The 23,129-nt window shown below is 43.3% G+C and overlaps 1 protein-coding gene across 1 annotated transcript in view; it reads right to left on the reverse strand.

Moving 5' to 3' along the window:
- The window catches only part of LOC120906732, a 187,879-nt gene that overhangs the window by 124,100 nt on the left and 40,650 nt on the right, over window positions 1-23,129 (reverse strand). The window contains exon 4 of the mRNA XM_040318633.1: window positions 6,694-6,803. Coding sequence (XP_040174567.1) covers window positions 6,694-6,803 — 110 coding nt within the window. The remainder of the gene's footprint in view (window positions 1-6,693; window positions 6,804-23,129) is intronic.

The raw sequence follows: 23,129 nt of genomic DNA on the forward strand, positions 1-23,129 counted from the left end.
TATGCAGCAGTTCGACAAAGTTTTAGGTAAGTAGAAAACCGTGAAAATAATCTGCTGTTAAAGTTGTTGACGGTGGCTACTGCAGCAACTAGTAATTTTACTACTCGTTCCTCTTCCGTTAATTCACCTTCTTCTCTTGCAGGTTCTCTTTTTGGCCAGTCGTCTTCCATGCCACTAAGCCAATGTGGCCCATGCCACCACCGATGACATGATTCCAATTTGTCCGGAAGAATTGTCTGCTGGATTGTCCACGCCAGGAACATGATACCAGCATTTAATCCCCGTTTCAGCTTGAATTTGCGCCACTCTGTTCGACACAAAGGGCTTCCAGCGTCGTGGTGAAGATTGCAACCAGTATAACACGGTCATTGAATCTGTCCAACCAAATGCATCATATGTACCGGGGAGTGATTGGCTGATCTTCCGGAATAGTTGCGTTGCTAATTTTGCTGCACAGAGCTCAAGCCTAGCGATTGAGTTGGTGTTTGTCAACGACACAACCTATGATTTAGCAGCCAGAAGTTGCACCGAGACCCCTGAATGAGCTTCTGCTCTGACGTAGCAACACGCACCATATGCGTTTTGCGAATTATCTGCGAAGACATGCAACTGCACGCGTGTAGCCCCTCTAAGCGATATGAATCTAGGAATGCGTATTTCGCGCAGCAATGGCAGTTTATAGTGAAACGCTGCTCATTCCCTTTGGAGATGTGATGGAAGCTCGCTATCCCAGTTCCAAGGCTTCCCGTTTACCTTCAAGGACCACAATTGTTGCATGAACATTTTGGCAATAACGATAATTGGGCTCAGCAAACCAAGCGGATCGAAGATTTTGGCGATGTACGATAATGTCAGCCTCTTTGTTAAGACGGTTGCAGTGGGTGGCAGATCAATCCGAAACTGAAACATATCTACTGCTGGTTCCCAAACAAGTCCCAGTGTTGACACAACTTGAGGATCATGCAACTCTTGTGTTGGTAGAACTGCCAAATCATCTGATGGGACGCCCTGGAGTGCTTCTGGTACGTTGGATGCCCATTTTTTTAACGCAAAGCCAGCCGAATTAAGCATTTGCGAAATCTGTGTACGTATTTCGATTGCATCTGAGATTTCCTCTGTTCCCGATAATAGATCATCCACATAAAAATCACGAAGTACTGCATTTACTGCCAGTGGGTACTGAGTATGCTGATCATGAGCTATTTGCTTCAATGTCCTCGTTGCCAAGAATGGTGCGGATGCGGTGCCGTATGTTACTGTTAGTAATTGGAAGGTTTGGATTGGTTCTGACGGATCTTCCCTGTAACGTATACGGAGGTACTGATGGTCTCGCTCATCGTGGAGAATCTGGCGGTACATCTTTTCCACGTCGGCAGATAGCGCAATTGCACGTGATCGAAAACGAACGATGATTGAGAAGAGGTCGTCTTGGATTACCGGTCCCACCAATAGCTTATCGTTCAATGAGTACCCTGACGAGGTTTTGCAAGATGCATCAAATACAACTCGCACCTTGTGCTCGTCTCTTTTGTCACCGCATGATGTGGCAGGTAGTAGTGCTCGCATAAATCGTCGACCGGTTCGGTAAGCCGTTTCATATGACCCAGACGCTCATACTCTTTCATAAATTTAATGTATTCTTCCTTCATTTTAGGATCAGCCCTTAAACGTCGCTCAACAGCTAAGAGTCGACGATCAGCAATTCACTTTGACGATCCTAAAACGACACAAGGATTAGAGCTTTGTGGCAAACATACAACATACCTGCCAGATGCATCTCTGGTTGTAGTGGCTACGAAATGCTTCTCGCAGGCATTCTCTTCCGCTGATAGTATCAGATCCTCAGCGACTGTTTCGATCTCCCAAAAGCGTTCCATTATCGATTCCAGTGAAGGCGCGACGTTGGTAGATAAGTGGCATAGCTGCGAAGCATGAGAACCACCAAACGATGCATTTCCTGCGACAACCCAGCCGAAAGCAGTCTCCACAAGCCATGGTTTCCCTTCGCCGAGGGAACGTTTTTTACCGGAATGAAGCTCCCAGTATGTATCTCCACCGATGATGATGTCGATCTTGCCAGGTACATAGAACGAAGGGTCAGCAAGCGGCAAGCTCGGCATTTCCCATGATGATGCATCAATTGGAGCCGTTGGTATGTGCATAAAGGGAGAGTCTAAGATGAGCAACTCCAGCTGAGATGCATGAGTGTTGATCCTCGATTCGACGGTTGCAACGATCGAACCTTTCATCAGCTGTGACGCATTTCCGATACCTGCGACGGACACGTTGGCCTTGTTGCGAGTCGTCCCGAGAAGCTTCCGAGCAAGCGTGTTAGAGACAAAGTTCGACATAGAACCCGAGTCGAGAAGTGCTCTTGCTTCATGTCTCTTTCCGTATCCGTCAACGATGTATAGCAGAGCCGTTTCCAAAAACACCATACCATCATTGGTTTGAATAGCCATCGTTGAGTAACCGTTGAGTTAGGAGTATGAACGGGTGCATGCAATAGTGTATGATGACGTTGATGACATATACGACATGTATAGTCCGATTTGCATGCCTTCACCTGATGAGAATCACCCAGACAATTCCAGCACAGATGCTTTGAGGAAACAAATTCACGACGTTGATGCACATCCTCGCCATTGAACACCGGACAGCTACGTAGAAGGTGGCCATCAGCCCACTGCAGGAGACACTTGTAACTTGATGTAACCGTTGATGTCGACCGCGAAGATGCTACATTTGCTATCGATCTACGTGCTTGTGGAGGACGATTGGAGCCGGCCACCTTACTCAAACGTTCACCAGATTCACTCGCGAAATTGTTTGTAGATTTAAGGATTTGTATACGGTCTTCCACAAATTGTACCACATCACTATATTTGTCCTTTTTGAAATGCACTGAATGTTTTTCCCACGCCAAAAGTGTCGCACGGTCTAGCTTCATAAGAAGCATGTTTGAGAGTGGCGTGTCCCATGAATTCACTGGCTCCTTCAGTTTCACAAAACCGTTCACATATCGCGAAAATTCGTCCACTAGGTTTGTCAGCTTGTCCACACACTCTACATGTACAGCGGGAAGATGGTGCAACTTGCGATAATATTCCCGCACGAGTAACCGAGAATTGTCATAGCTTTTTAGAAGCTGTGCCCACGTAACTGAATAGTTATCGTCTGTTAATGCAGTGTGTTCGAAGGGAAGCGCCGCTTCTCCCTTCAATGATGATAGCAAGTATTCGAGCTTTGCTATCGATGGAAGCTCGGATGAAGCGTCGATCATCGCGATGAAGCGATCGCGGAACGAAAGCCATTTCGTATGATCCCCATCGAAGGTTGGCAGCTCGATCTTTGGAAGGTGTAAGTGTGGAGTGTTTGGCCGACCAAATGCGAACGTAGACGAAGCCAAACCTGTCGTTTCGTTTAGCGACACTTCTTCCTTGCGTAAATTTTCCCGAAAGAAAGATTTAAGCTTCCTGCACCGTCCTTCTATCTCGATTCTTTCTTTTAGGCACAATTCGATGGACTCATTACTGTCGTCGAGCTCTTCAAGCTTGGCTATCGCGATGAAAAACTCGTCCTTCCCGCTTGGCAAAGAGTAACTCATTTTAATGCCTCTCGCTACCCCTGGCCCTAGCTTTGAAGGAATCGTGCGACACACTCGCACTCCACTACCCCATCCCATGGAAAAACGCTCCCACCATCGAGGTGTTGACCAAAATTTCGCTGTGTGCATGAGACACACAGTCGCACTCCTCCACCTCTCCATATCCGATCGCTCCCACCGTTGCGAAGTTGCGAGAATTTTTGCTCTGAGCGTGAGACCCTGAAGCGCCAGAGATGACACTATGTGTAAAGACGATCATAATTCGATATGGTCAAAAAGCCCGAGCTCTTGATGCAGAGCGATGAATAGAAAATCCGTAATCCGGTTCGAAGGACCAATAAATGTGATAAATTATCACTAAAAAAGCTGATTGTGATATACGGATTACCGAAAACCGAGGAAAATGGCTAAACCGTTGTGTCCTTTGCGCCAATCAATTTGCTACTGTTTATTCACTTGTCATTTCATTACATAGTTCATTTGCTTTTCATCCTAATCCTAAGAGTTCATTCTCCAATTCCCATCCGTAACTGATCTAGTTCAATTGAAATATTTCACCATTTGAAACAATTCACGAAAACATGCAATTTCGATTAATCAAATTTTCTAAATTAACTACAATGCAATTTGATTCAATTTCCAACATAATCCACGTGGGTTTGAAGTGGCTTTACAGTGGGTTAAGGCCAATTTGGTTATTTAGGTCTTTCAGATTCGAGTTGGTTTTGCCATTGGTTTTGCCATCTGTCAATCACACTTTTGTTTACGTTTAGAGGTGTTGATTTGCGGAATGAATAAAATAGTAAAGTTGGTTTATTTACGGACTATCTAGTTAAGAATCTTAACCAGAAGTGGCCTTAGACAGTACTAACGGTAGGCCTATTCAAATTTTCGAGGTAAAATGTAAAACGGGTTATTGGCTGAATAAGTTTAGATGAAACAAAATCGTATGAACTGGATGACGAAGTTCGAATCCTTTCTGCACTTCCCGCCTTCACTGACCCTTGTCCTGTGCCATGTACTAAGTGCGCCCATCAACTCCAGCCACCGCGAACGTTGGATACGTAAACGTCTGTATTTTACGTTCTCGTGCAAAAAAATATATTGAAACAACGCTGTACAATTGTTTCGTGCAATTAGGAGTGTCCGAATCCGCTCACGGCTTCTCGCCCTCGCCAGTCCATTATACTGACCTTAATGGCTGAAGCCTCCGTGTCATCTGGCCACTTCAATTTAAACCTACTACGCCCCCTCCGTAATGGCGGATTTAACGGTAAGCAGACTGAGTGACCGCAGCGGGCCCCGTAGATGAAAAGTCCAGCATATATGGTGTGTACAGTAGTCTCATTGTGGGCCTCCGTGAATGATAGAGGCTCCATGGACTAAGGGACTCATAGACTATAGGGGGCCCAATAAGGAGTGAGGCCGACCAACCCGCTTACCCCAGCAAAACCCCAGGCAAAACATTAAAGTGTGTTTGATCCAAAACCACGTGAAGAAAGCTAATCACTCCCCAGCCTCGTTCAACGCCTTAAGGGGGGCCCTACTTCGTTTACCGCTTTGGGCCTTAGGGTCAACACGCTAAATCCGCCACTGTTCCTAAGAACACTTTACGGACTGGGTCGTCCGTTTTCATGCATGTCGCATAGCCTATCTATTAAAACTTGGCGAGCTTGATACGACAATGAAGTCGCCGTACATCTCGTATTACTCGTCGTTTTATTGGCTTCTCCAATGTATTTCCACGCATACGGGACCAAAATGATTTCGTCTGATTTGATAAAAATAAAATAACTACGTTAAAATTGTAATCTATGTGATTCAGTGCTCCCACTCATATCTCCAGATGCAGTTGCCAGTGCCATGCTAGTGCTACAGACGAAGGCGCGAGACCGTGAGCGGTTTCGGACACTCCTGAGGCAGGCCAAGACCGCAAAGCGGTTGTAGCGCCGGATAAGTAAGTAAGTAAAGAGTTATGGGATTATCGTAACGGGATTATGTACCAGCCGGTCTAGTGGTACAGTCATCAACTCGTATGACTTAACAACATGCCCATCATGGGTTCAAGCCCCGAATAAACCGTGCCTTTAGGAAAAGACAACACTTGAAGGCTAGAATATAAACAGGGAATTAGAGGAAGATTAGCTGAACTATATTGAATGAATATAGTTAGCGGTACGAATATGTGCAAAGAGTAATACTCTAGGCCCATTACAATTGAATATCGTGTTCGTCTGCACTTCCTCCAAAACATTTACGGGCGCCTTTGTAGCGGTCTAAAAGAACATCGATGATGAAGTGGGTGGTGGGAGGAAAAAAATATCGGACTAGGATTACATTCCTCAACTATGGATGTAACAGCAGCAAATATTTAGATTCTGCTAAAAATTCGATGTTGTTGTTTTTGTGTCGCTTTTGTTTGAACGGATCAGTTTTGAACCGTTGTTCACAAAATTGATAAGGTTCTCATGGCAATTTCAAAATAGTTTTTGAAAAACTTTTTACATACTTTGATTTGCATTTTCAAAAAAATCATTACAGGCGAAAAAAAATTTCGAATTTTTTTTGATATCCGAAAAAAAATATTTTGAAAATTACTCTTACAAAATTTATAAAACCTTAAAATAAATTATAAAAACATTTTTTAAATCGTTCAAAAATGTATTTCTTTTAAACCTTTGTAGAAAATGTTATTTATATTTATACGATTTTTAAATGCGTTAGTTAGCACATGAGACCTGTTTTTCGAAGTGTCTTTATAGTTATGGTACGACCATAAATTTGTTTTTTCGTCGTTGTTTCGTTGTTTTTTAGCTCGTGTAAAAATGAGTTTAAAAAATTTGAAAAAATATACAAATATGTGAAATAGTATTTTGCACAACTCATACATTCACTGTTTTTTATCTATCTCTTATGGATTTTCCGCAAATCGCGAAAAACGACTGTCCATATATATATATATATATATATATATATATATATATATATATATATATATATATATATACATATTTATTTATTTATATATATCATAACAAACACATTACATTTGATCAACATGAAATATACAAGACATGATCGCTTACTTTGTACAAAATATCGGGTAATACGTCGTTTTCACAATACAGTGCCACCGCACTTCCCCTTTCCACGTATTTTCTTAATACGAGCTGAACATTGACTGTTGATTGTCCATCTGCAAAAAAGAAGAAAATAACAATTAGGATTCAACACAAATCAATCATTCATCCATATTATCCAAAACGCCACTCATTTTTCTGTGTTTTTTTTTAGTTTGTATTAAAACATGTTAAAATTTATTTTCTTTTTTCGGTATTGTCTACACTAGCAGCACCCAAGCGTGTATTAATACGGTGATACCGGAAGAATGTGACAATTCGCGCGTTCGACGAACATTGCAGTCTTCATAGCTACACGTATAAGCAAAAATTGTCTATGTGTGTACCGGCAAAAACCGTACACAGAACACTTTTTAACTGAACTTCAGTAAAATTATACTGAAGTTTTTTTAGCTGAAGATTCAGTAATCTTTTCAGTAAAAATAATGTTTACGGAATCATTTAGTAATGCTCGGTGCTCACCAAAATGACAGCTCGTTTAATGAAATCACAGTAATGCTATTCTCATAGGGTAAACGTACCTATAGTGGTGCTAGTACCAATAGTGGTGGTATTGCACTAAAATGCTTCTCATACGATAAATAAACAGTAGTTAAGTTATTTATGATAGTGTGAAATGTTCTCTAGCCTTTTACAAAGGATTTAACAATGAAATGGGGCCATTCCGTTTCTTAGTGACCGAAAAATCCATTATTTTGTGAAAGGTATCAACATTTTTCCAAAATCCTTAAGATTTCATAACGATACTTATATTCTTGTTAACGTTCTAAATGACCACATACCAACGCAAATATTAGTTTTTTAACATAATTGTTATCAAATGATATTGTTTTATTCAAATTCATTGGCTTTTGACCATATTTACGTATTTTTAAATGTTTTTTACGATAGTGCCATTATAGGTACACCAAACAGGCATGTTCCTATAGTGGTCCTAGTTCTAAAATCAATAAAAACAGCTAATTTTGGATTTTTTTCGACGACATTTTTGACATGTCATACTGTTTTCATTAAACAAGCAACAAGAATGAGTTTTCTGTAAGTAATTTACCAAACAAAGGCCATAATTCGCTTATTTGGCTGAGTGAAAAATCGACTTCAAATCGAGCAAACTCTTCTGGGTATGGGTTGACGACAGGTGTTATTCAGTACTTCTGTCAATATTTTCATCAACCAAATTCATACATTTATTACGATCAAATTACTAAAGATATCATTATTATGGCAGTAATCCAGGCTATTCATACGAAAACAGCTTCAAAACTAAGTTATATTGATATTATACACTGTTTTGAGGCATCTTTGTTTACCACCACTATAGGAACACAATACGACGACTATAGGAACCATACCACCATTATAGGTACAAAGAAGCAATCACAAAAATATGTATTTTTTCGTAAATTCGATGTGTTTTATGGTAAAAATGGTTGTGATTGCGAAGATAAAACATATTCCAACTGTTATGTGTTGAAATATTCAGAAATTGTCGTTTTTGACACTTTAAATCCTTTAAAATACATCTGTACCACCACAAATTGCACCACTATTGGTACATTTACCCTATTACTGATTTTTCATTGATTGATAACGGTTAATAAGTGACGAAACATTTCATTGAAATTGAATACTTTATTGATGCGTAGAGATTGCACGTCCCTCATTTCATGTTCATACATGGTTTTTGTTGTGCAAAGATGTTAGAGCGTTTCTACATACACCGAGGCTGCAGGTGAGAGATGGCTGTGAGAGAATTGACTACCGGTTTCTCACGCCGGTGTGTGTAGAAGCTCCGAAATGCGTCGAGATGAGACTTTTAAAATGATGTTGAAAAAATCCATTTTAGTCGCTAAACTGAGGTCAAAAAAGTTACTTTTACTTTCTAATAATATCTCTACGATTATTAGACTGCAAAAATGCAAACTAAAATTGATCGTTCGTCATAAACTGCCAATTTAATTTTTTCTCAGCTCGATCGTTCTTTGCATGCTGAGGAGATTTCTCTCACCGAAAATGCTGTCAGTCGCTGTCAAAGTATGCTGTCAGTTATTTTCTCAGCTGCTTTCTCGGTGTATGTAGAAACGCTCATACACAAAAACACGATTACCAATTGTTTCAAATTAATACCGCAAGCCGAAATCTCACCTAAAATTTTACCAGGGTCGCTGTAAGCGCGTACCATATCAACTCTTTGCACATCACGACCAGGGGCCCACTTGGTCGTGATAAGCAAAAAATTGATATGGCATTGGCATTGTTTTGTTTTGATGTTTTGACTGACAGGTCGATTTTACAGAATGAATTGCTGCATTTTCAGTTATTTGTTTCACTGATATCCAGTGAAACGACTAATTTGACACTTAATTTACTGGTTTTCAGGAAAAGGCAAATTACTGAAATGCATTCAGTAAATTATTTTTCTGATAGTCAGTACAAACATGACTTACATGCTAAAAACCGATTAAACATTCTGTTACTGAACCGTTTCAGAAAAAAAAACCGAAACCGGATGAGACCGCTGCGTACACACCCGCTGCGCAAAGCGATCGAAAACTTCTCAAACTCTCGCACAATGTAGCTAGAGAGCAAGAACTAATAATGATAAAGCGAGGTGAAAGGATGGGGAAGACGAGAAGGAGGGGAAAAAGAGAACGATAGAATCGAGCAGTTTTTGAGCTCGGTTTCTAGCTCGTTTTCTGCCGAAACCGATCGAGAAAGCGAGCAGAAACGTCCGAAGAAACGTTTATCTCTTTCTGATAAAAAAGCTCCGGTACGCGACCGTGTTGGCGCAAAAATGATAATAGCCGAAAAATAGTTCACACCCAAGTTATCTTTCTCGTCTCCTTCCCCTCTACCCCCCCTTGAGAAGTTTTCGATCGCTTTGCGCAGCGGGAAGGTTTTACACCAAATGGAAACGTCCGGGCTTCGGAGTCTCTTGTCGGTGAACGGAGCCATCAGAATCGTTGGAGCCACCCGAAATCATCTGCCGTCCGTAACCACCTGGAACCATCCGGAGCTGTAAGGAACCATCTGCAGGCGACCTGAACCTACTGGAGCCATCAAAATTGTGTTACTGAATTGGACAGAGTAGCTTACACCATCTGACGCGTGAGCAAGTGGTAGACAGCGGTGTCTATTCAAAACGACTATTGTTATAAACAAGTGGACAGTTGTTTATTATGCTGGTAAACCCTGTATGCATTCCACAACGTTTGTTGCATTCTCGTTCATCAGAGTGTTAGTCAATTCTCTCTTGCCGCTCGAAGAGAATTCTCCTGCTTATTTCGTGTGTTTAACACTCTGGGCGCTGTGTGGCACGTTTTGGAATCACAGCTTTGTTCATTCTCCTTCTCTGTGATTGGTCTCTCAGCAACTCTCAGCAGAGCGTATTGCCGCGGGAAGAAAGAGAGACCGCATATTGTAGAAGCGGCATCGTATGTGAGGATCGGAAAGAGAGAGAACGATCGTAAGCCAATGAAACGCTCTCATCGCTCTCTTATCTTGTACTGTATTCTCCGCAGAAAGCTAATGCAAAATGCCAGCGCTCAGAGTGTTTTTTCTACCCATCCTTGTTGAACACAAGTCATTTTCTTCCATCACACTTTTCTGCGTGTTTGCTCATTCTCATCCAACATCCAACGTGGACGTGAGAGTGTGTATGTGTGCTGCATGAACTTTTTTTCTTCTGCGTAAAATACTTTCCCGTACTGCACCATCCGCAGTGCTCTATCTCCTTCATCGGAGGACGAATTGTTATCATCTAAGTGTTTCTTTAAGTGTCTTTTTCTAAGTGCTATGTGACATTTATTCTAACTAAAACTGGCGCTTGATAAATTTCCGATGTGTGCTGCTACCGCCAGCTGTTCCTCAACTCTCTTCAAAAGTGCGACACTGTGTGCACTAGCGTTCAAAGTCGGTGAATAATTGATCCTCAAGCACAAAGGTAAGTTTGTTGAAAATATTACACTTGATTTGGAGATGTGACAAAGTGTGTCTATGAATTGTATATTTTCATCAACAGCCTTCATACAACACCGCATTCGAGGCGCGCCAAATCTCATGACATTATTATTATCATTATTTATTTTTTAAGATAAGTAACAGTACCTAAAAAATACATAGCAAAAACAAGATTTGTATCGCAATTCACTCCGCAGTGAACTGCAACAACCACAAGAAACCGTGCCGAATCCAACCGTTGTGCAATCGAAGACGAAAATTGTGTGATTAAATTGGACAGAGTAGCTTACACCATCTGACGTGTGAGCAAGTGGTAAACAGCGGTGTCTATTTAAAACGACTATTGTTATAAACAAGTGGACAGTTGTTTATTATGCTGGTAATCCCTGTAAATATCATTTGTTTACAGATGATTGTACTGACAATACATTCAGCCTTCTGTTTATTCTTCTGCCTTGCAATTTTGTACCTTTGTTATAACTTCTATGTTTAATTCAAATTGATAAAACTCGAGGTTTTACATCTCAGAAGTGGGATACGTCTTATCGCCAGCATCTGCTTTGCTGTCGAAACCACCACGGTACAACATTGTGAATCGAAGAGTTTGTGTGTTTGTGTGTGAGATAACGCTACCCAGTCAGACAAATCGGACTTAATTTACCCCTATCTTACCGCTAAATTACCGGTAATTTAAGAGTAATTTAATGGTAAATAAGCAGTCGTTAATTTACCCATTCGAGCAGTTTTGACAGATCCTATTCCTTCCTCTATTTTATTTTTATTTTTTTCGGACAATTTGTTAATAAATAACACGAAATGTATTATATTACAGTTTAATGGTTTTATTCAATCATTGTCCTTAACTTTTACAAACGATTACAATGTATTTTTTTAGCAAACTCGACATGAACAGCCGCTTCACCCGGAGAAGGTGGTGCACAAATAGCACTAATAAACACTATTTCTCGGCTGTTTTTTACATTTTACAGTTTTAGACACACCACCGACGTCTTCTTCCACTAAAAGATCTTTAAAACAATACTCTTTTTGTTCTAATTTATATCTTTTCACTGACAACAAACGACAACACTTTGTACCACTAAATTGCTCTTAAATTACTGTTATGACAGACACAAAACTGCTCGAATGGGTAAATTAACAGAGGGCTGTCTGACTAGGTACCATCTGCCATCACGATGCGATAAAACGAGAAGCTTCTGTGTGTGCTTGCCGGTATAGGCAGCCAATTCGATGTTTAGGCAACGATTGCCTCATGGCTAGGCCAGATCACTCCAGATTCACCAGCCTCAACGATCTCGATCCCTGCAACCCCAAAGACACCAGCCATCTAGCACCTGCATTTAGTGTGGCCGCCATCTTGTTCATCTTACATGGCAATGACGATGCCGCCATTTAGTATGAATATGGCCGCTGGCTATTCTTTTATCATCGCTTATACCTGGAATTCTGGAAAAGCTTCTCGCATCACTTCTGTTGGAACATTTATAAGGTTCCACGGCACTGTCAGCGTTATGAGGGACAAAAACATATAAATAGGGTTAAGGTGTCAACTTTCGGCCTTTCTCTAACACGATTTCGACCAGTGTTGAATAAAAAACTAATTTTTTGGCACTCGTCCATCAGCCTAAACAATTTGGTTATTAATTTCATGTTAGAATTTCTAACAACTTCTGTTACTGCATGTGCACCGCATGCCGTGTTGTCATCACCTCCGATTGACTGTGTGCATTACCTTCCGCCACTTTATGGATTGACCCCGCTATCACCCTCTACCGCCGCGTCATGTTCGAGTGCTATGGCATCGGTTGTAGCCTACTGAGCTGTTGAACAACAATCATCGCGGTGTCGTTCAGTATTCAGGTTCATCCTGATCGACATGTCCTTATACTTGGCTGTATCTTCTGTAAACGTCAGCAAGACTTCTGGAGGAGATGTCGATCAGCGGGAGCAGTACTTACACCCACTATGAGATTGATTCAACCTCACGCATCACATGACGACATCATTCAGGATCAGTTCTTTTCGATATCAGCATCGTCCTCATGCTTGGCTGTAACTTCCGTAAACTTCAGCAAGACTTCCGGAGGAGATGTTGGTCAGAAAAGCAGTTGTGATTGAAAGTATGTGAGTTAATCTCATGCCAGCTTTTATTAGTACAGCTTTTATTTCTACATTATTTTAATCAAACCAAGTAAAACAAAGCAAAATTACAAAAACCGCCAGTTCACCTATCGCTTTCTTCCAACTTGTTCCCTGCTCGTACGCTTGCCGAATGCTCTGGGATATCCTGAACCCGAACCTTTTCCTTTTCGGCCTCTGGAGCACTCACTCACTCACTCACGTATGTGTGGTGTTCATCGTGTTCCGGCCATGATCGGGTTCGCCCGATCATTTCTATTCGTCCGGTTCGGTAGATACCGTTGCAGGGATCGCCTAGGTTCTTTTTGTAACATCCCCCAACCCGTGACCAATACGCTATTGGTCACCCTTTCTTATTTCTAAAAAGGGAAATTTAGTCACCGGCCTACTGAGCGTCCCTGTGCTTGTTCGTACCTAAGCTTGTCGTGTCTAGTGATGGGCAAAACGGCTCCGACCGGCTCCAGACAATTTCGGAGCCGGCTCCGGACCCTACAGGCAAAGAGCGGGATATGTTATCATGGTGTGCGTAAAAACCTAGAGCGGAGAAACGGTGTAAAATACAAGGATGCGAGAGCGCGTTTTGGTTTCTACACATTCTTGACACTAACACTGTTACAAATGTGTAAGTGTGTACGTTTACTTTCTGCCAGTGCGCTCAGTTTGATCTGATCGCAGCGCTGTGCTGATATCGGTGTCTCGCTTGCACTGCTGCACCGAAAGTTCCTCTGTGTGCTCTCATTCTTGCTACCACATGAAATCGTCAGTACAGGTCAACGATCCGCAGCGAGCGGCCGCACGTAAGCCCTAAGTCCTGGACGATTGGTGTTATGATTTTGTAAAGTGTTCAAGTGTTCAAGTGTTGTGCGAATTGAAATGAAGCTGCGCGAATGATTTGTAATGCATGTTATGTACATCGCGCAGCTTTATTTCGTACCTTTTTTACAGTAATCAACGTGTACAAAAGGATCTACGCAGATATCCAGCCACTTCAACGTTTGCATCGATTGTGTATGTAAATGTGTGAAATCGTGTAAAGTTATGTAAATGTTTCAATAAAGTGATGAAAAAAGATCTACACGTGTTTGTTTTTTTTGTTTAGCTCTAGATAACAAAAAAATACGCAGCGAGTATGAGCAATCGCTGAACGAAAGAAACGCACACAGCGCAACACGAAAGAAACAAACACAAGTACACGAAAGGATGCTCGCGCGAGAATTGAGAGAGCGCACCGTGTATTTTGTATGGAAGCGGGAGAGAACCGTGGTACCCGTTCCCTCCCCCTTTTTTTAAGCCTAGGAAATCTTCCATCGGTTTAACTCTAGGTTTTTACGCACACCATGATAAAAACTACCCGCTCTTTGCCCGTAGGGGAGCCGTTGGTGCGCTCCGAAACGCCCATCACTAGTAGTGTCCGCCCGTCGGCTCCCGAAACCACTCGTTCTAACCCTCTCTTCCACTGATTACTAACACCACCATCGACTATCAGAACCATGTCTCCTACCTCAATCTCTCTCACGGCCTCAAACCATTTGGCGCGGCAAAGCCAACAACGGAAGATATTATCTTATACACCGTCTCCAAATTCCGTCCAGGATATGTTGCATCATTTTCCAGCTGCTCCGTAACCCCGTCTGAAGGCAAGTCGGTGTCATCTGCTTCACTCCCGATTAGGTAATTAGGCAAGAAGTAATTAGGAGTAAGAGACTCTGATCCGCCGATTCCAGCTACGCCAGAGGGCGTGTGTTGATCATTCCCTCCGCTTCCACTATCACCGTAAGCAGCGTCTCGTCATCGGGTGTACGCTGAAGCTCCGTCACCGTTCTCATCGCAGCCTTCACCGATCGCACCATGCATTCCCACATCCCTACCATATGGGGTGCGCCTGGGGGTTGAATGTCCATCGGGTGTTCGCGTTGGTGAAGGTCGCAGCTAAGGCATCGTTGCGCTCGTCGATTTCCTTCCTTAGCTGCTGGCTGGCTTCCACGAAATTCGTCCCGTTGTCGCTGAACACCTCGAAAGCAGTGCCTCTCCTGGCCACAAAGCGTCTCACTGCCAGAATACGGGAATCGTGGAAAGACTACTCATAACTTCTAAATGAATAGCTCTTATGTTATCATGGTGTGCGTAAAACCTAGAGCGGAGAAACGGTGTAAAATACAAGGATGCGAGAGCGCGTTTTGGTTTCTACACATTCTTGACACTAACACTGTTACAAATGTGTAAGTGTGTACGTTTACTTTCTGCCAGTGCGCTCAGTTTGATCTGATCGCAGCGCTGTGCTGATATCGGTGTCTCGCTTGCACTGCTGCACCGAAAGTTCCTCTGTGTGCTCTCATTCTTGCTACCACATGAAATCGTCAGTACAGGTCAACGATCCGCAGCGAGCGGCCGCACGTAAGCCCTAAGTCCTGGACGATTGGTGTTATGATTTTGTAAAGTGTTCAAGTGTTCAAGTGTTGTGCGAATTGAAATGAAGCTGCGCGAATGATTTGTAATGCATGTTATGTACATCGCGCAGCTTTATTTCGTACCTTTTTTTACAGTAATCAACGTGTACAAAAGGATCTACGCAGATATCCAGCCACTTCAACGTTTGCATCGATTGTGTATGTAAATGTGTGAAATCGTGTAAAGTTATGTAAATGTTTCAATAAAGTGATGAAAAAAGATCTACACGTGTTTGTTTTTTTTGTTTAGCTCTAGATAACAAAAAAATACGCAGCGAGTATGAGCAATCGCTGAACGAAAGAAACGCACACAGCGCAACACGAAAGAAACAAACACAAGTACACGAAAGGATGCTCGCGCGAGAATTGAGAGAGCGCACCGTGTATTTTGTATGGAAGCGGGAGAGAACCGTGGTACCCGTTCCCTCCCCCTTTTTTAAGCCTAGGAAATCTTCCATCGGTTTAACTCTAGGTTTTTACGCACACCATGATAAAAACTACCCGCTCTTTGCCCGTAGGGGAGCCGTTGGTGCGCTCCGAAACGCCCATCACTAGTAGTGTCCGCCCGTCGGCTCCCGAAACCACTCGTTCTAACCCTCTCTTCCACTGATTACTAACACCACCATCGACTATCAGAACCATGTCTCCTACCTCAATCTCTCTCACGGCCTCAAACCATTTGGCGCGGCAAAGCCAACAACGGAAGATATTATCTTATACACCGTCTCCAAATTCCGTCCAGGATATGTTGCATCATTTTCCAGCTGCTCCGTAACCCCGTCTGAAGGCAAGTCGGTGTCATCTGCTTCACTCCCGATTAGGTAATTAGGCAAGAAGTAATTAGGAGTAAGAGACTCTGATCCGCCGATTCCAGCTACGCCAGAGGGCGTGTGTTGATCATTCCCTCCGCTTCCACTATCACCGTAAGCAGCGTCTCGTCATCGGGTGTACGCTGAAGCTCCGTCACCGTTCTCATCGCAGCCTTCACCGATCGCACCATGCATTCCCACATCCCTACCATATGGGGTGCGCCTGGGGGTTGAATGTCCATCGGGTGTTCGCGTTGGTGAAGGTCGCAGCTAAGGCATCGTTGCGCTCGTCGATTTCCTTCCTTAGCTGCTGGCTGGCTTCCACGAAATTCGTCCCGTTGTCGCTGAACACCTCGAAAGCAGTGCCTCTCCTGGCCACAAAGCGTCTCACTGCCAGAATACAGGAATCTGTGGAAAGACTACTCATAACTTCTAAATGAATAGCTCTTATGGTTGGGCATGTGAAAAGCGCCACCCATCGTTTCTCCTGTGCTCTTTCTCTCCTCACCAGAAGCGGTCCAAAGTAATCTAGTCCCACAAATGTGAACGGTCTCACGAATGCAGTGAGCCGTTGTTTCGGGTATGGAGCCATCGGGGGATCTGAGGCAATGATCGTCGAATATGGCGGAACACGCATTGCCGCACCACTTTCAAAACCAACCGTCTCATCTTTGGTATGTGAAAATACTGCCTCAGTTCGTTCACCACGGTTTCGTTATTGGCGTGTCTAATCCGGCGATGAAATTTGTCCACCAACAGGTGGGTTATCCATGCGTCACGTGGTAATACGATTAATACGGTAATACGGCAATACGGTACCTGGCATCATATGGCAGTTCCGGAGCTGCTCCAATCCGTCCTCGCATGCGCAAAACACCATGTTCATCCGCGTAGGGTAAGATGCCATAGATAGGACTATCCTAAGGCAAAGTACTCCTTCCTGTTCCCTCACTAACACTCAGGACTCGTACTTCATCCTGAAAAAATACTCCTTGCGCTCGCTTCCACGCAATCGTCTCTGCTTTCTCAAATTCGTCTTGAGAGAGGATCCCAAGGTGTAGAGGGGCTCCTCCCACCTTTCTCATCAAATTATCCACGTACCTGACAATCTACGCCAACGTCCTGGTCATCCTTTCCAGGCGGCTGAAGTGTCCAGGGTTCGACTTCTCGCGGTGAAGGTTGACCCGCCGTATCTCTTCCTCCGGAGTAGTTGAAACGAGTCTTCTCGTCTGCCAAGACTCTTCATCCTACAGCAGAAATGAGGGACGCTGGAACCAAATGCCACCCCAGTTAAAGTTCGCCCGCCCTTTCCATTTGGTAGCTTCGTCTGCTGGATTGTCATGAGTAGGCAGCCATCGCCATTCATTCACGTTGGTGTTTTCCTGAATCTCCGCAGCTCTATTCGCGACAAATGGCCTGTGGTTCCTAGGGTCGGCATGTATCCATGATAGCGCCACCGTACTGTCCGTCCAGAGCACCCGTCTTTTAACAGGAATCGGGTGATGCTGTTCCGTGGACTTCAGATGCCGTGCACCTAGCAAGCAGGCTTGTAACTCCATCTTCGGTATCGTTAAGGGCTGCAGAGGAGCAACCTTTGCCTTTCCGCATAGCATGGTACAATACGGTTCTCCTGCAGAATTGATGACCCGTAAATACAGCACGCATGCGTACGTTAGCTGGCTGGCATGCACAAACAAGCGTAGCTCCGCATTCTCGTACACTTTCTATCGTGCCTCCGGGAAGTAACACCTCGGAATCCTAAGCCGGGCTATCAGAGAAAAAACGTCTTCCCATCTACGCCAATCTCGCATTTTACCGTGATTGATGGCCTCATCCAAACCGGTACCACCTCGCCAAAGGTCTTGAATCAGGATCCTTCCATGGATGGTAAAATTTGCCAACAGTCCAAGCGGATCAAAAAGTGACATCACGCATTCCCGCACGACAAAATCGAGCAGTTTTGTAGCTCGGATTTTCGATCGCTTTCCGCCAAAAGCGATCGAAAAAGCGAGCAGAAATGTCAAGGAAAACCCCGCTGCGCAAATTCGAGCAGTTTCCTGCGCAGGAAATGTACCGAAGCCTGCGCTGGCCAGCGCAGATTTTGGCTGGTCTCCCGCGCGGGACTTCAGCGATTCCTGCGCAGGTTTAGCGCTCCGCTGCGCAAATTCGAGCAGTTTCCAGCGCAGAAAATGCATCAAAATCTGCGCTGGCCAGCGCAGATTTTGGCCCGATCCCCGCGCTGGACTTCAGCGATTCCTGCGCTGGGTCGAGCAAGTTTAGCGCCATCTGTTGGCGAAATGGACGAACTATTTATGGCGGTGGAGCAAAAAAAACGGTCAAAAAATTTAAAAATATTTAAATTTAAAGGCGCCCATTTTCTCGTCCGCTTCTTCTCCCTCCCTCACCCTGCCTTGCCTTACTTGCGCTTCAGCCCGGTTCTTCCGCCGCCAGCTGATTGGGTGTTGTGGTGTATGCGTTGATTCATGTATGTACATTGCGGTTGTGTATTGTTATTGGTGGGTGTTAGCATTTATTACAGTCTTTCCCCGAGTTACGCGAATAATGCGTTCCGGAGACATTCGCGTAACTCGGATTTTCGCGTAAGTCGAGTTCTGCTTGACACATGGTTTATACCTAGTATTAAGAGATCGAATATTTAATATCACCGTTAAAAAAAACATGAAAAATGACACACAAATTTAAGTCCTCCAATTATTTATTTATCTATTTATCTCCAAGAATATATTTATTTTATTCTATATATTTTTTTATTATATATCCATTTTATTCGATCACATTCGAATTTTATTCGATCACAAATTCATTATTCATATTTTTTTATTTACAAAGTAATAAGAAAGTTGTCCGGTCTGATAGTACAGTCGTCAACTCGTACGACTTAACAACATGCCCGTCATGGATGGGTTCAATCCCCAAATAGACCGCGCCGCCATACGTAGGACTGACTAGCCTGCTATGGGGGGGAATCAATTAGTCACTGAAAGCCAAGCCCGCAAGTGGGTACAAGCAGGCTTTGACCGACATCGGTTGTTGAGCCAAAGAAGAAGAAGAAAGTTGTCCATCGTTAATTGTTTTGTAATTTTTTTTTTGTCTTCCCAAATTTGTAGATAAATTTTCATATTTTCGCGTACACTGTTGCTCACTCTTGCAAATCTTTCCTCATCACTGTCCATCGCTTCGATGGTTGATAATGCCAATTCCAAATTGCTGAATGCTTCAGCTAAACCTTTTGTTGAGAAACATTTGTTTTCTTCTTCCATGCCCTCACTATCGTCCTCTAAGTACTCTTCGAGTATTTCTAGGGATTGCATTTTAATAAGCTCTTCATTAGATAAAGGCTCTCCCGCACAATTAACGAGCTCCTCCATTTCCTCATAGTTAACTTCTATTTCAAGAAAGTGTGCCAAGGAAACACATTCACTTAACACAGTTGATATAGGTTCCTGACTACTGTCTGGTGGTTCATTGCTAGCAAAAAAATGAAGGTAAATCTTTTTCCATGCCGCTTGCATTGTCGCTTGTTTCACTTCTTTCCAAGATGCTGCAACATTATTTATCGCATTCAAAATGTTAAAAGCTTTCCAAAACTGACTAAGCGTCTTAGACCCAGTTTCTACGGTTTTTAATGCTTGTTCGAACGTATGTCGAAGGTAATGGGATTTTAAAGCAGCTACAACACCTTGATCCATTGGCTGCAACAATGACGTTGTTCTCGGAGGCAAAAATAAAATTTCTACATTTGGATGCATGTTGTTTAGTTCAATCGGATGGCCAGGAGCATTGTCAAGCAACAATAGCACTTTAAATGATATTTCCTTTTTTTCGCAGTACTGTTTCACTTCTGGCACAAAACATTCATTGAACCATTCAACGAAAATACAGCGAGTAACCCATCCTTTTGTATTAGATTTCCAATAGACCGGCAGATTGTTAATATTTATGCTTTTAAAAGCTCGTGGCCTTTGCGACCGTTAAACGGCTAGTGGCTTTAACTTTAAATCACCTGCTAAATTACCACCAATCATTATAGTTATTCTATCTTTAGCTACCTTATAACCTGGCATTGTATCCATTTCTTTAGAAATATAGCTTCGGGTGGGCATTTTTTTCCAGAAAAGCGCTGTCTCGTCCACGTTAAAAATTTGTTCTGGAATATAAGAATTTTCTTCAACAATTTTGGCAAAAACATCAGGAAAATAGCTAGCGGCGTCATCATCAGCACTAGACGCTTCTCCATGAATTTTTACGTTTCGTAAATTGGTACGTTTTTTAAAGCGTAAAAACCACCCATTGCTTGCTTTGAATGATTGTTCTTCAATATTCTCCTTATTGGATTTACGTTTAATATCGTGATATAACGATACAGCCTTCTCTTTTATACTTTTTAAACATAAGGGAATTTTTTTAGCTGTTAGATCCTCTATCCAAATTAACAATAAACTCTCCATTTTCAATATCGTTTCATCACGATACGGCGTTACGATTGTACCCTGCATCAGCGCATTGCTTTTCACGGATTCCAGGAAACGCTCCTTTGTTTTCACAATGGTCCTTATTGTCGACTCGGGACGATTTGTAGGGCGATGGCAGTGAAACCTTTCCCACTCTCGAATAACTTCACTATCTCGAGCTTCTCAGCAAAAGTTATCACATTTTTCTTTCTTTTTACGGTATTTTTTCGAATAGACAACATCTTTACTCGCTGAAAATGATTCTGATTTGTTTTGAATGGAGTGAAATGACGATATGAAATTATGCAAATGACAAGTGAAGTTTGATTTGACAATTAAAGTGTGCATCATAAACTCAGCGAACTGTCAAAATTTCAAAACTCGCGTAACTCGAATTCGCGTAACTCGAGTGACGCGTAACTCGGGGAAAGACTGTAATTTGTGTGTGACCTTGAGACGCTGTGGGAGAAGCTGGATTGGGATTTAAAGTGTTATCGGTGTATTGATGGTTTATTTTATTTCGTGCCGCTGCTGATGAGACCATTCGATGCCCCTGCCAGTTGAGAGTGAAGAAGCCTATTTAAAACAAGCGTAGGAGAACGTCTAACACTAATCTAATATTTTTTAATTTGAACATGTTTCATGCTTCAACGACCTTCTAAGCATCATGTAGCACAGTGTATAGTGGCAATAAAAATTTATTTATTTTTATTTTTATTTATTTTTTTATTTAAATTTATTTTTAATATGCCGAAATCGGTCACGAGTTTTCGGGTGTCGACACACACACGCACACATGACCGTTCATTCTATCATGTCGCGATCCCCGACTCCGCTCGGCGCTAGGGATGAGGATGCGCTACATGATAGCTGAACCAGCCTTTCTTCCGATAAGGTAGCCGTACTCGCTCGTGCGGGAGGGGGGGGTTGGTGGAAGGTGCGTAACCGCGTGCGCGACTTCGGGGGCGCGTGCTGGCGTGCACGCTTTCTTGCGTGCGGGCGTGCGTTTGTGTGTGCGTGCGTGAGTGCGTGCGTGCTGGCGTGCGCGCGTTCATGCATGTGTGCGTGCGTGTGTGTGTGAGTTTGAGCGCGTGTGTTTGTTTGTTTGTGTGTGTGCGTGCTTTTGGAAACCCCAAAACTATTTGATTCTGATGCGTACATTTTCTTCCGCTGCGGCTACAAAGTCCATGCATTTTTGACCTGTCCGTCCAGAATCTGGTGGCTTGTTGGTTTGGAGTAGTTATCATGACGCCGATTGCCGGCAATGCCTTGGAATGAGTTCGGATCGGTAGATTCATGTTTTGGTCGATTGCATTCCGTTGATTTGTCGCGCCACCGCGGGACACCCGGCAGCAACAAAGTCAAGACAAACTCTTCCCCGGGTGTGAACAGTTATGCTAAGTTCTTCTTCTTATTATTATTATTATTATTATTATTATTGTTATTATGGCCTACGCGATCATACCGACCTTTTCCGGCTCTTACGCGGTTAGAACCCACGACGGGCATGCAGATGCGAGGAATTAGGTGCCGCGGAACCGCTCCTATCCAGCGGGCAACTTGCATACTGCCACACTGTCTCCTGCCCGATTCATACGCTGCATGCAGGGGGAAGGATGCACTCTACAGTAAAAAAAAACACCGTCATGAACCAGCGGATCTACCGGTAGGCGGACTAGGCGGTCGCCGAAGATCTCTAGTATGTAGTATGGCGTATGTTTACAAGTGGACAGAGTATTAGCGACAAGGGCACGCGGAAAGATGGTCGTTGGGGCCCCGTGGCTGAAGAACCATTTGCCCCCCCCCCCCACCCCCTCATGCCGGCAATAGTTTTAGGGCCTGTGACCGATTATCGTAGGGGTCCCATGGCCGAAGCCCACCCCACCTCCCTCCCTCCACTGACAATTTAAATATATTGCTCTACCTCCCAACAGCTGTGTGCCAGTACCCCCTCCTCCCGGTCATCAGCTACCATTTACAGGGGCCTCAATTCGTCTTTCCGCCTTTCATGAACACCTTCCTTTCTTTGACCGATTGATCATAACATTCCGGAGGAAAACACATTTGGCGAAAGTGTTGCACACACACGCACGCTCACACCCACGCGCAGATGGCTCAAGATATCTATGTAATCTACAGCATACGAAAGCAAAAGCTTAGGGTAACAAAGTTATGCTTAATGCTTAACACGTTCAGCACGATGACATGTCCCAGGGACTACCAGTGAACTTTCCAGGATGCCGGTATCATAATCAAATTGCGTTCTAGATGCCGGCAGAACGGAATGTTGATGAAAATCAGCGCCGGGCTGAACGTGTTAATGCGAATTAGGGTTCTGCGCGTTGCACAGCAAACCCTCCAGCGTAAACTAGCGATTCCTTAGTTATATTTATATTGCAGTGTTTGAACTCATTGCGCTTTTTTGGTTCGATTTGTGAAAAATCAAATGCACCGCCGCAATGTTTGTTAACGGTTTTTTTTAAGCGCCACAACAGCTCATGAGCATTGTCCACACGCGAGAAAGAGATAGCGCT

The sequence above is a fragment of the Anopheles arabiensis genome, chromosome X, assembly GCF_016920715.1.
Source record: "Anopheles arabiensis isolate DONGOLA chromosome X, AaraD3, whole genome shotgun sequence".
In the NCBI taxonomy this organism is placed as follows: domain Eukaryota; kingdom Metazoa; phylum Arthropoda; class Insecta; order Diptera; family Culicidae; genus Anopheles; species Anopheles arabiensis.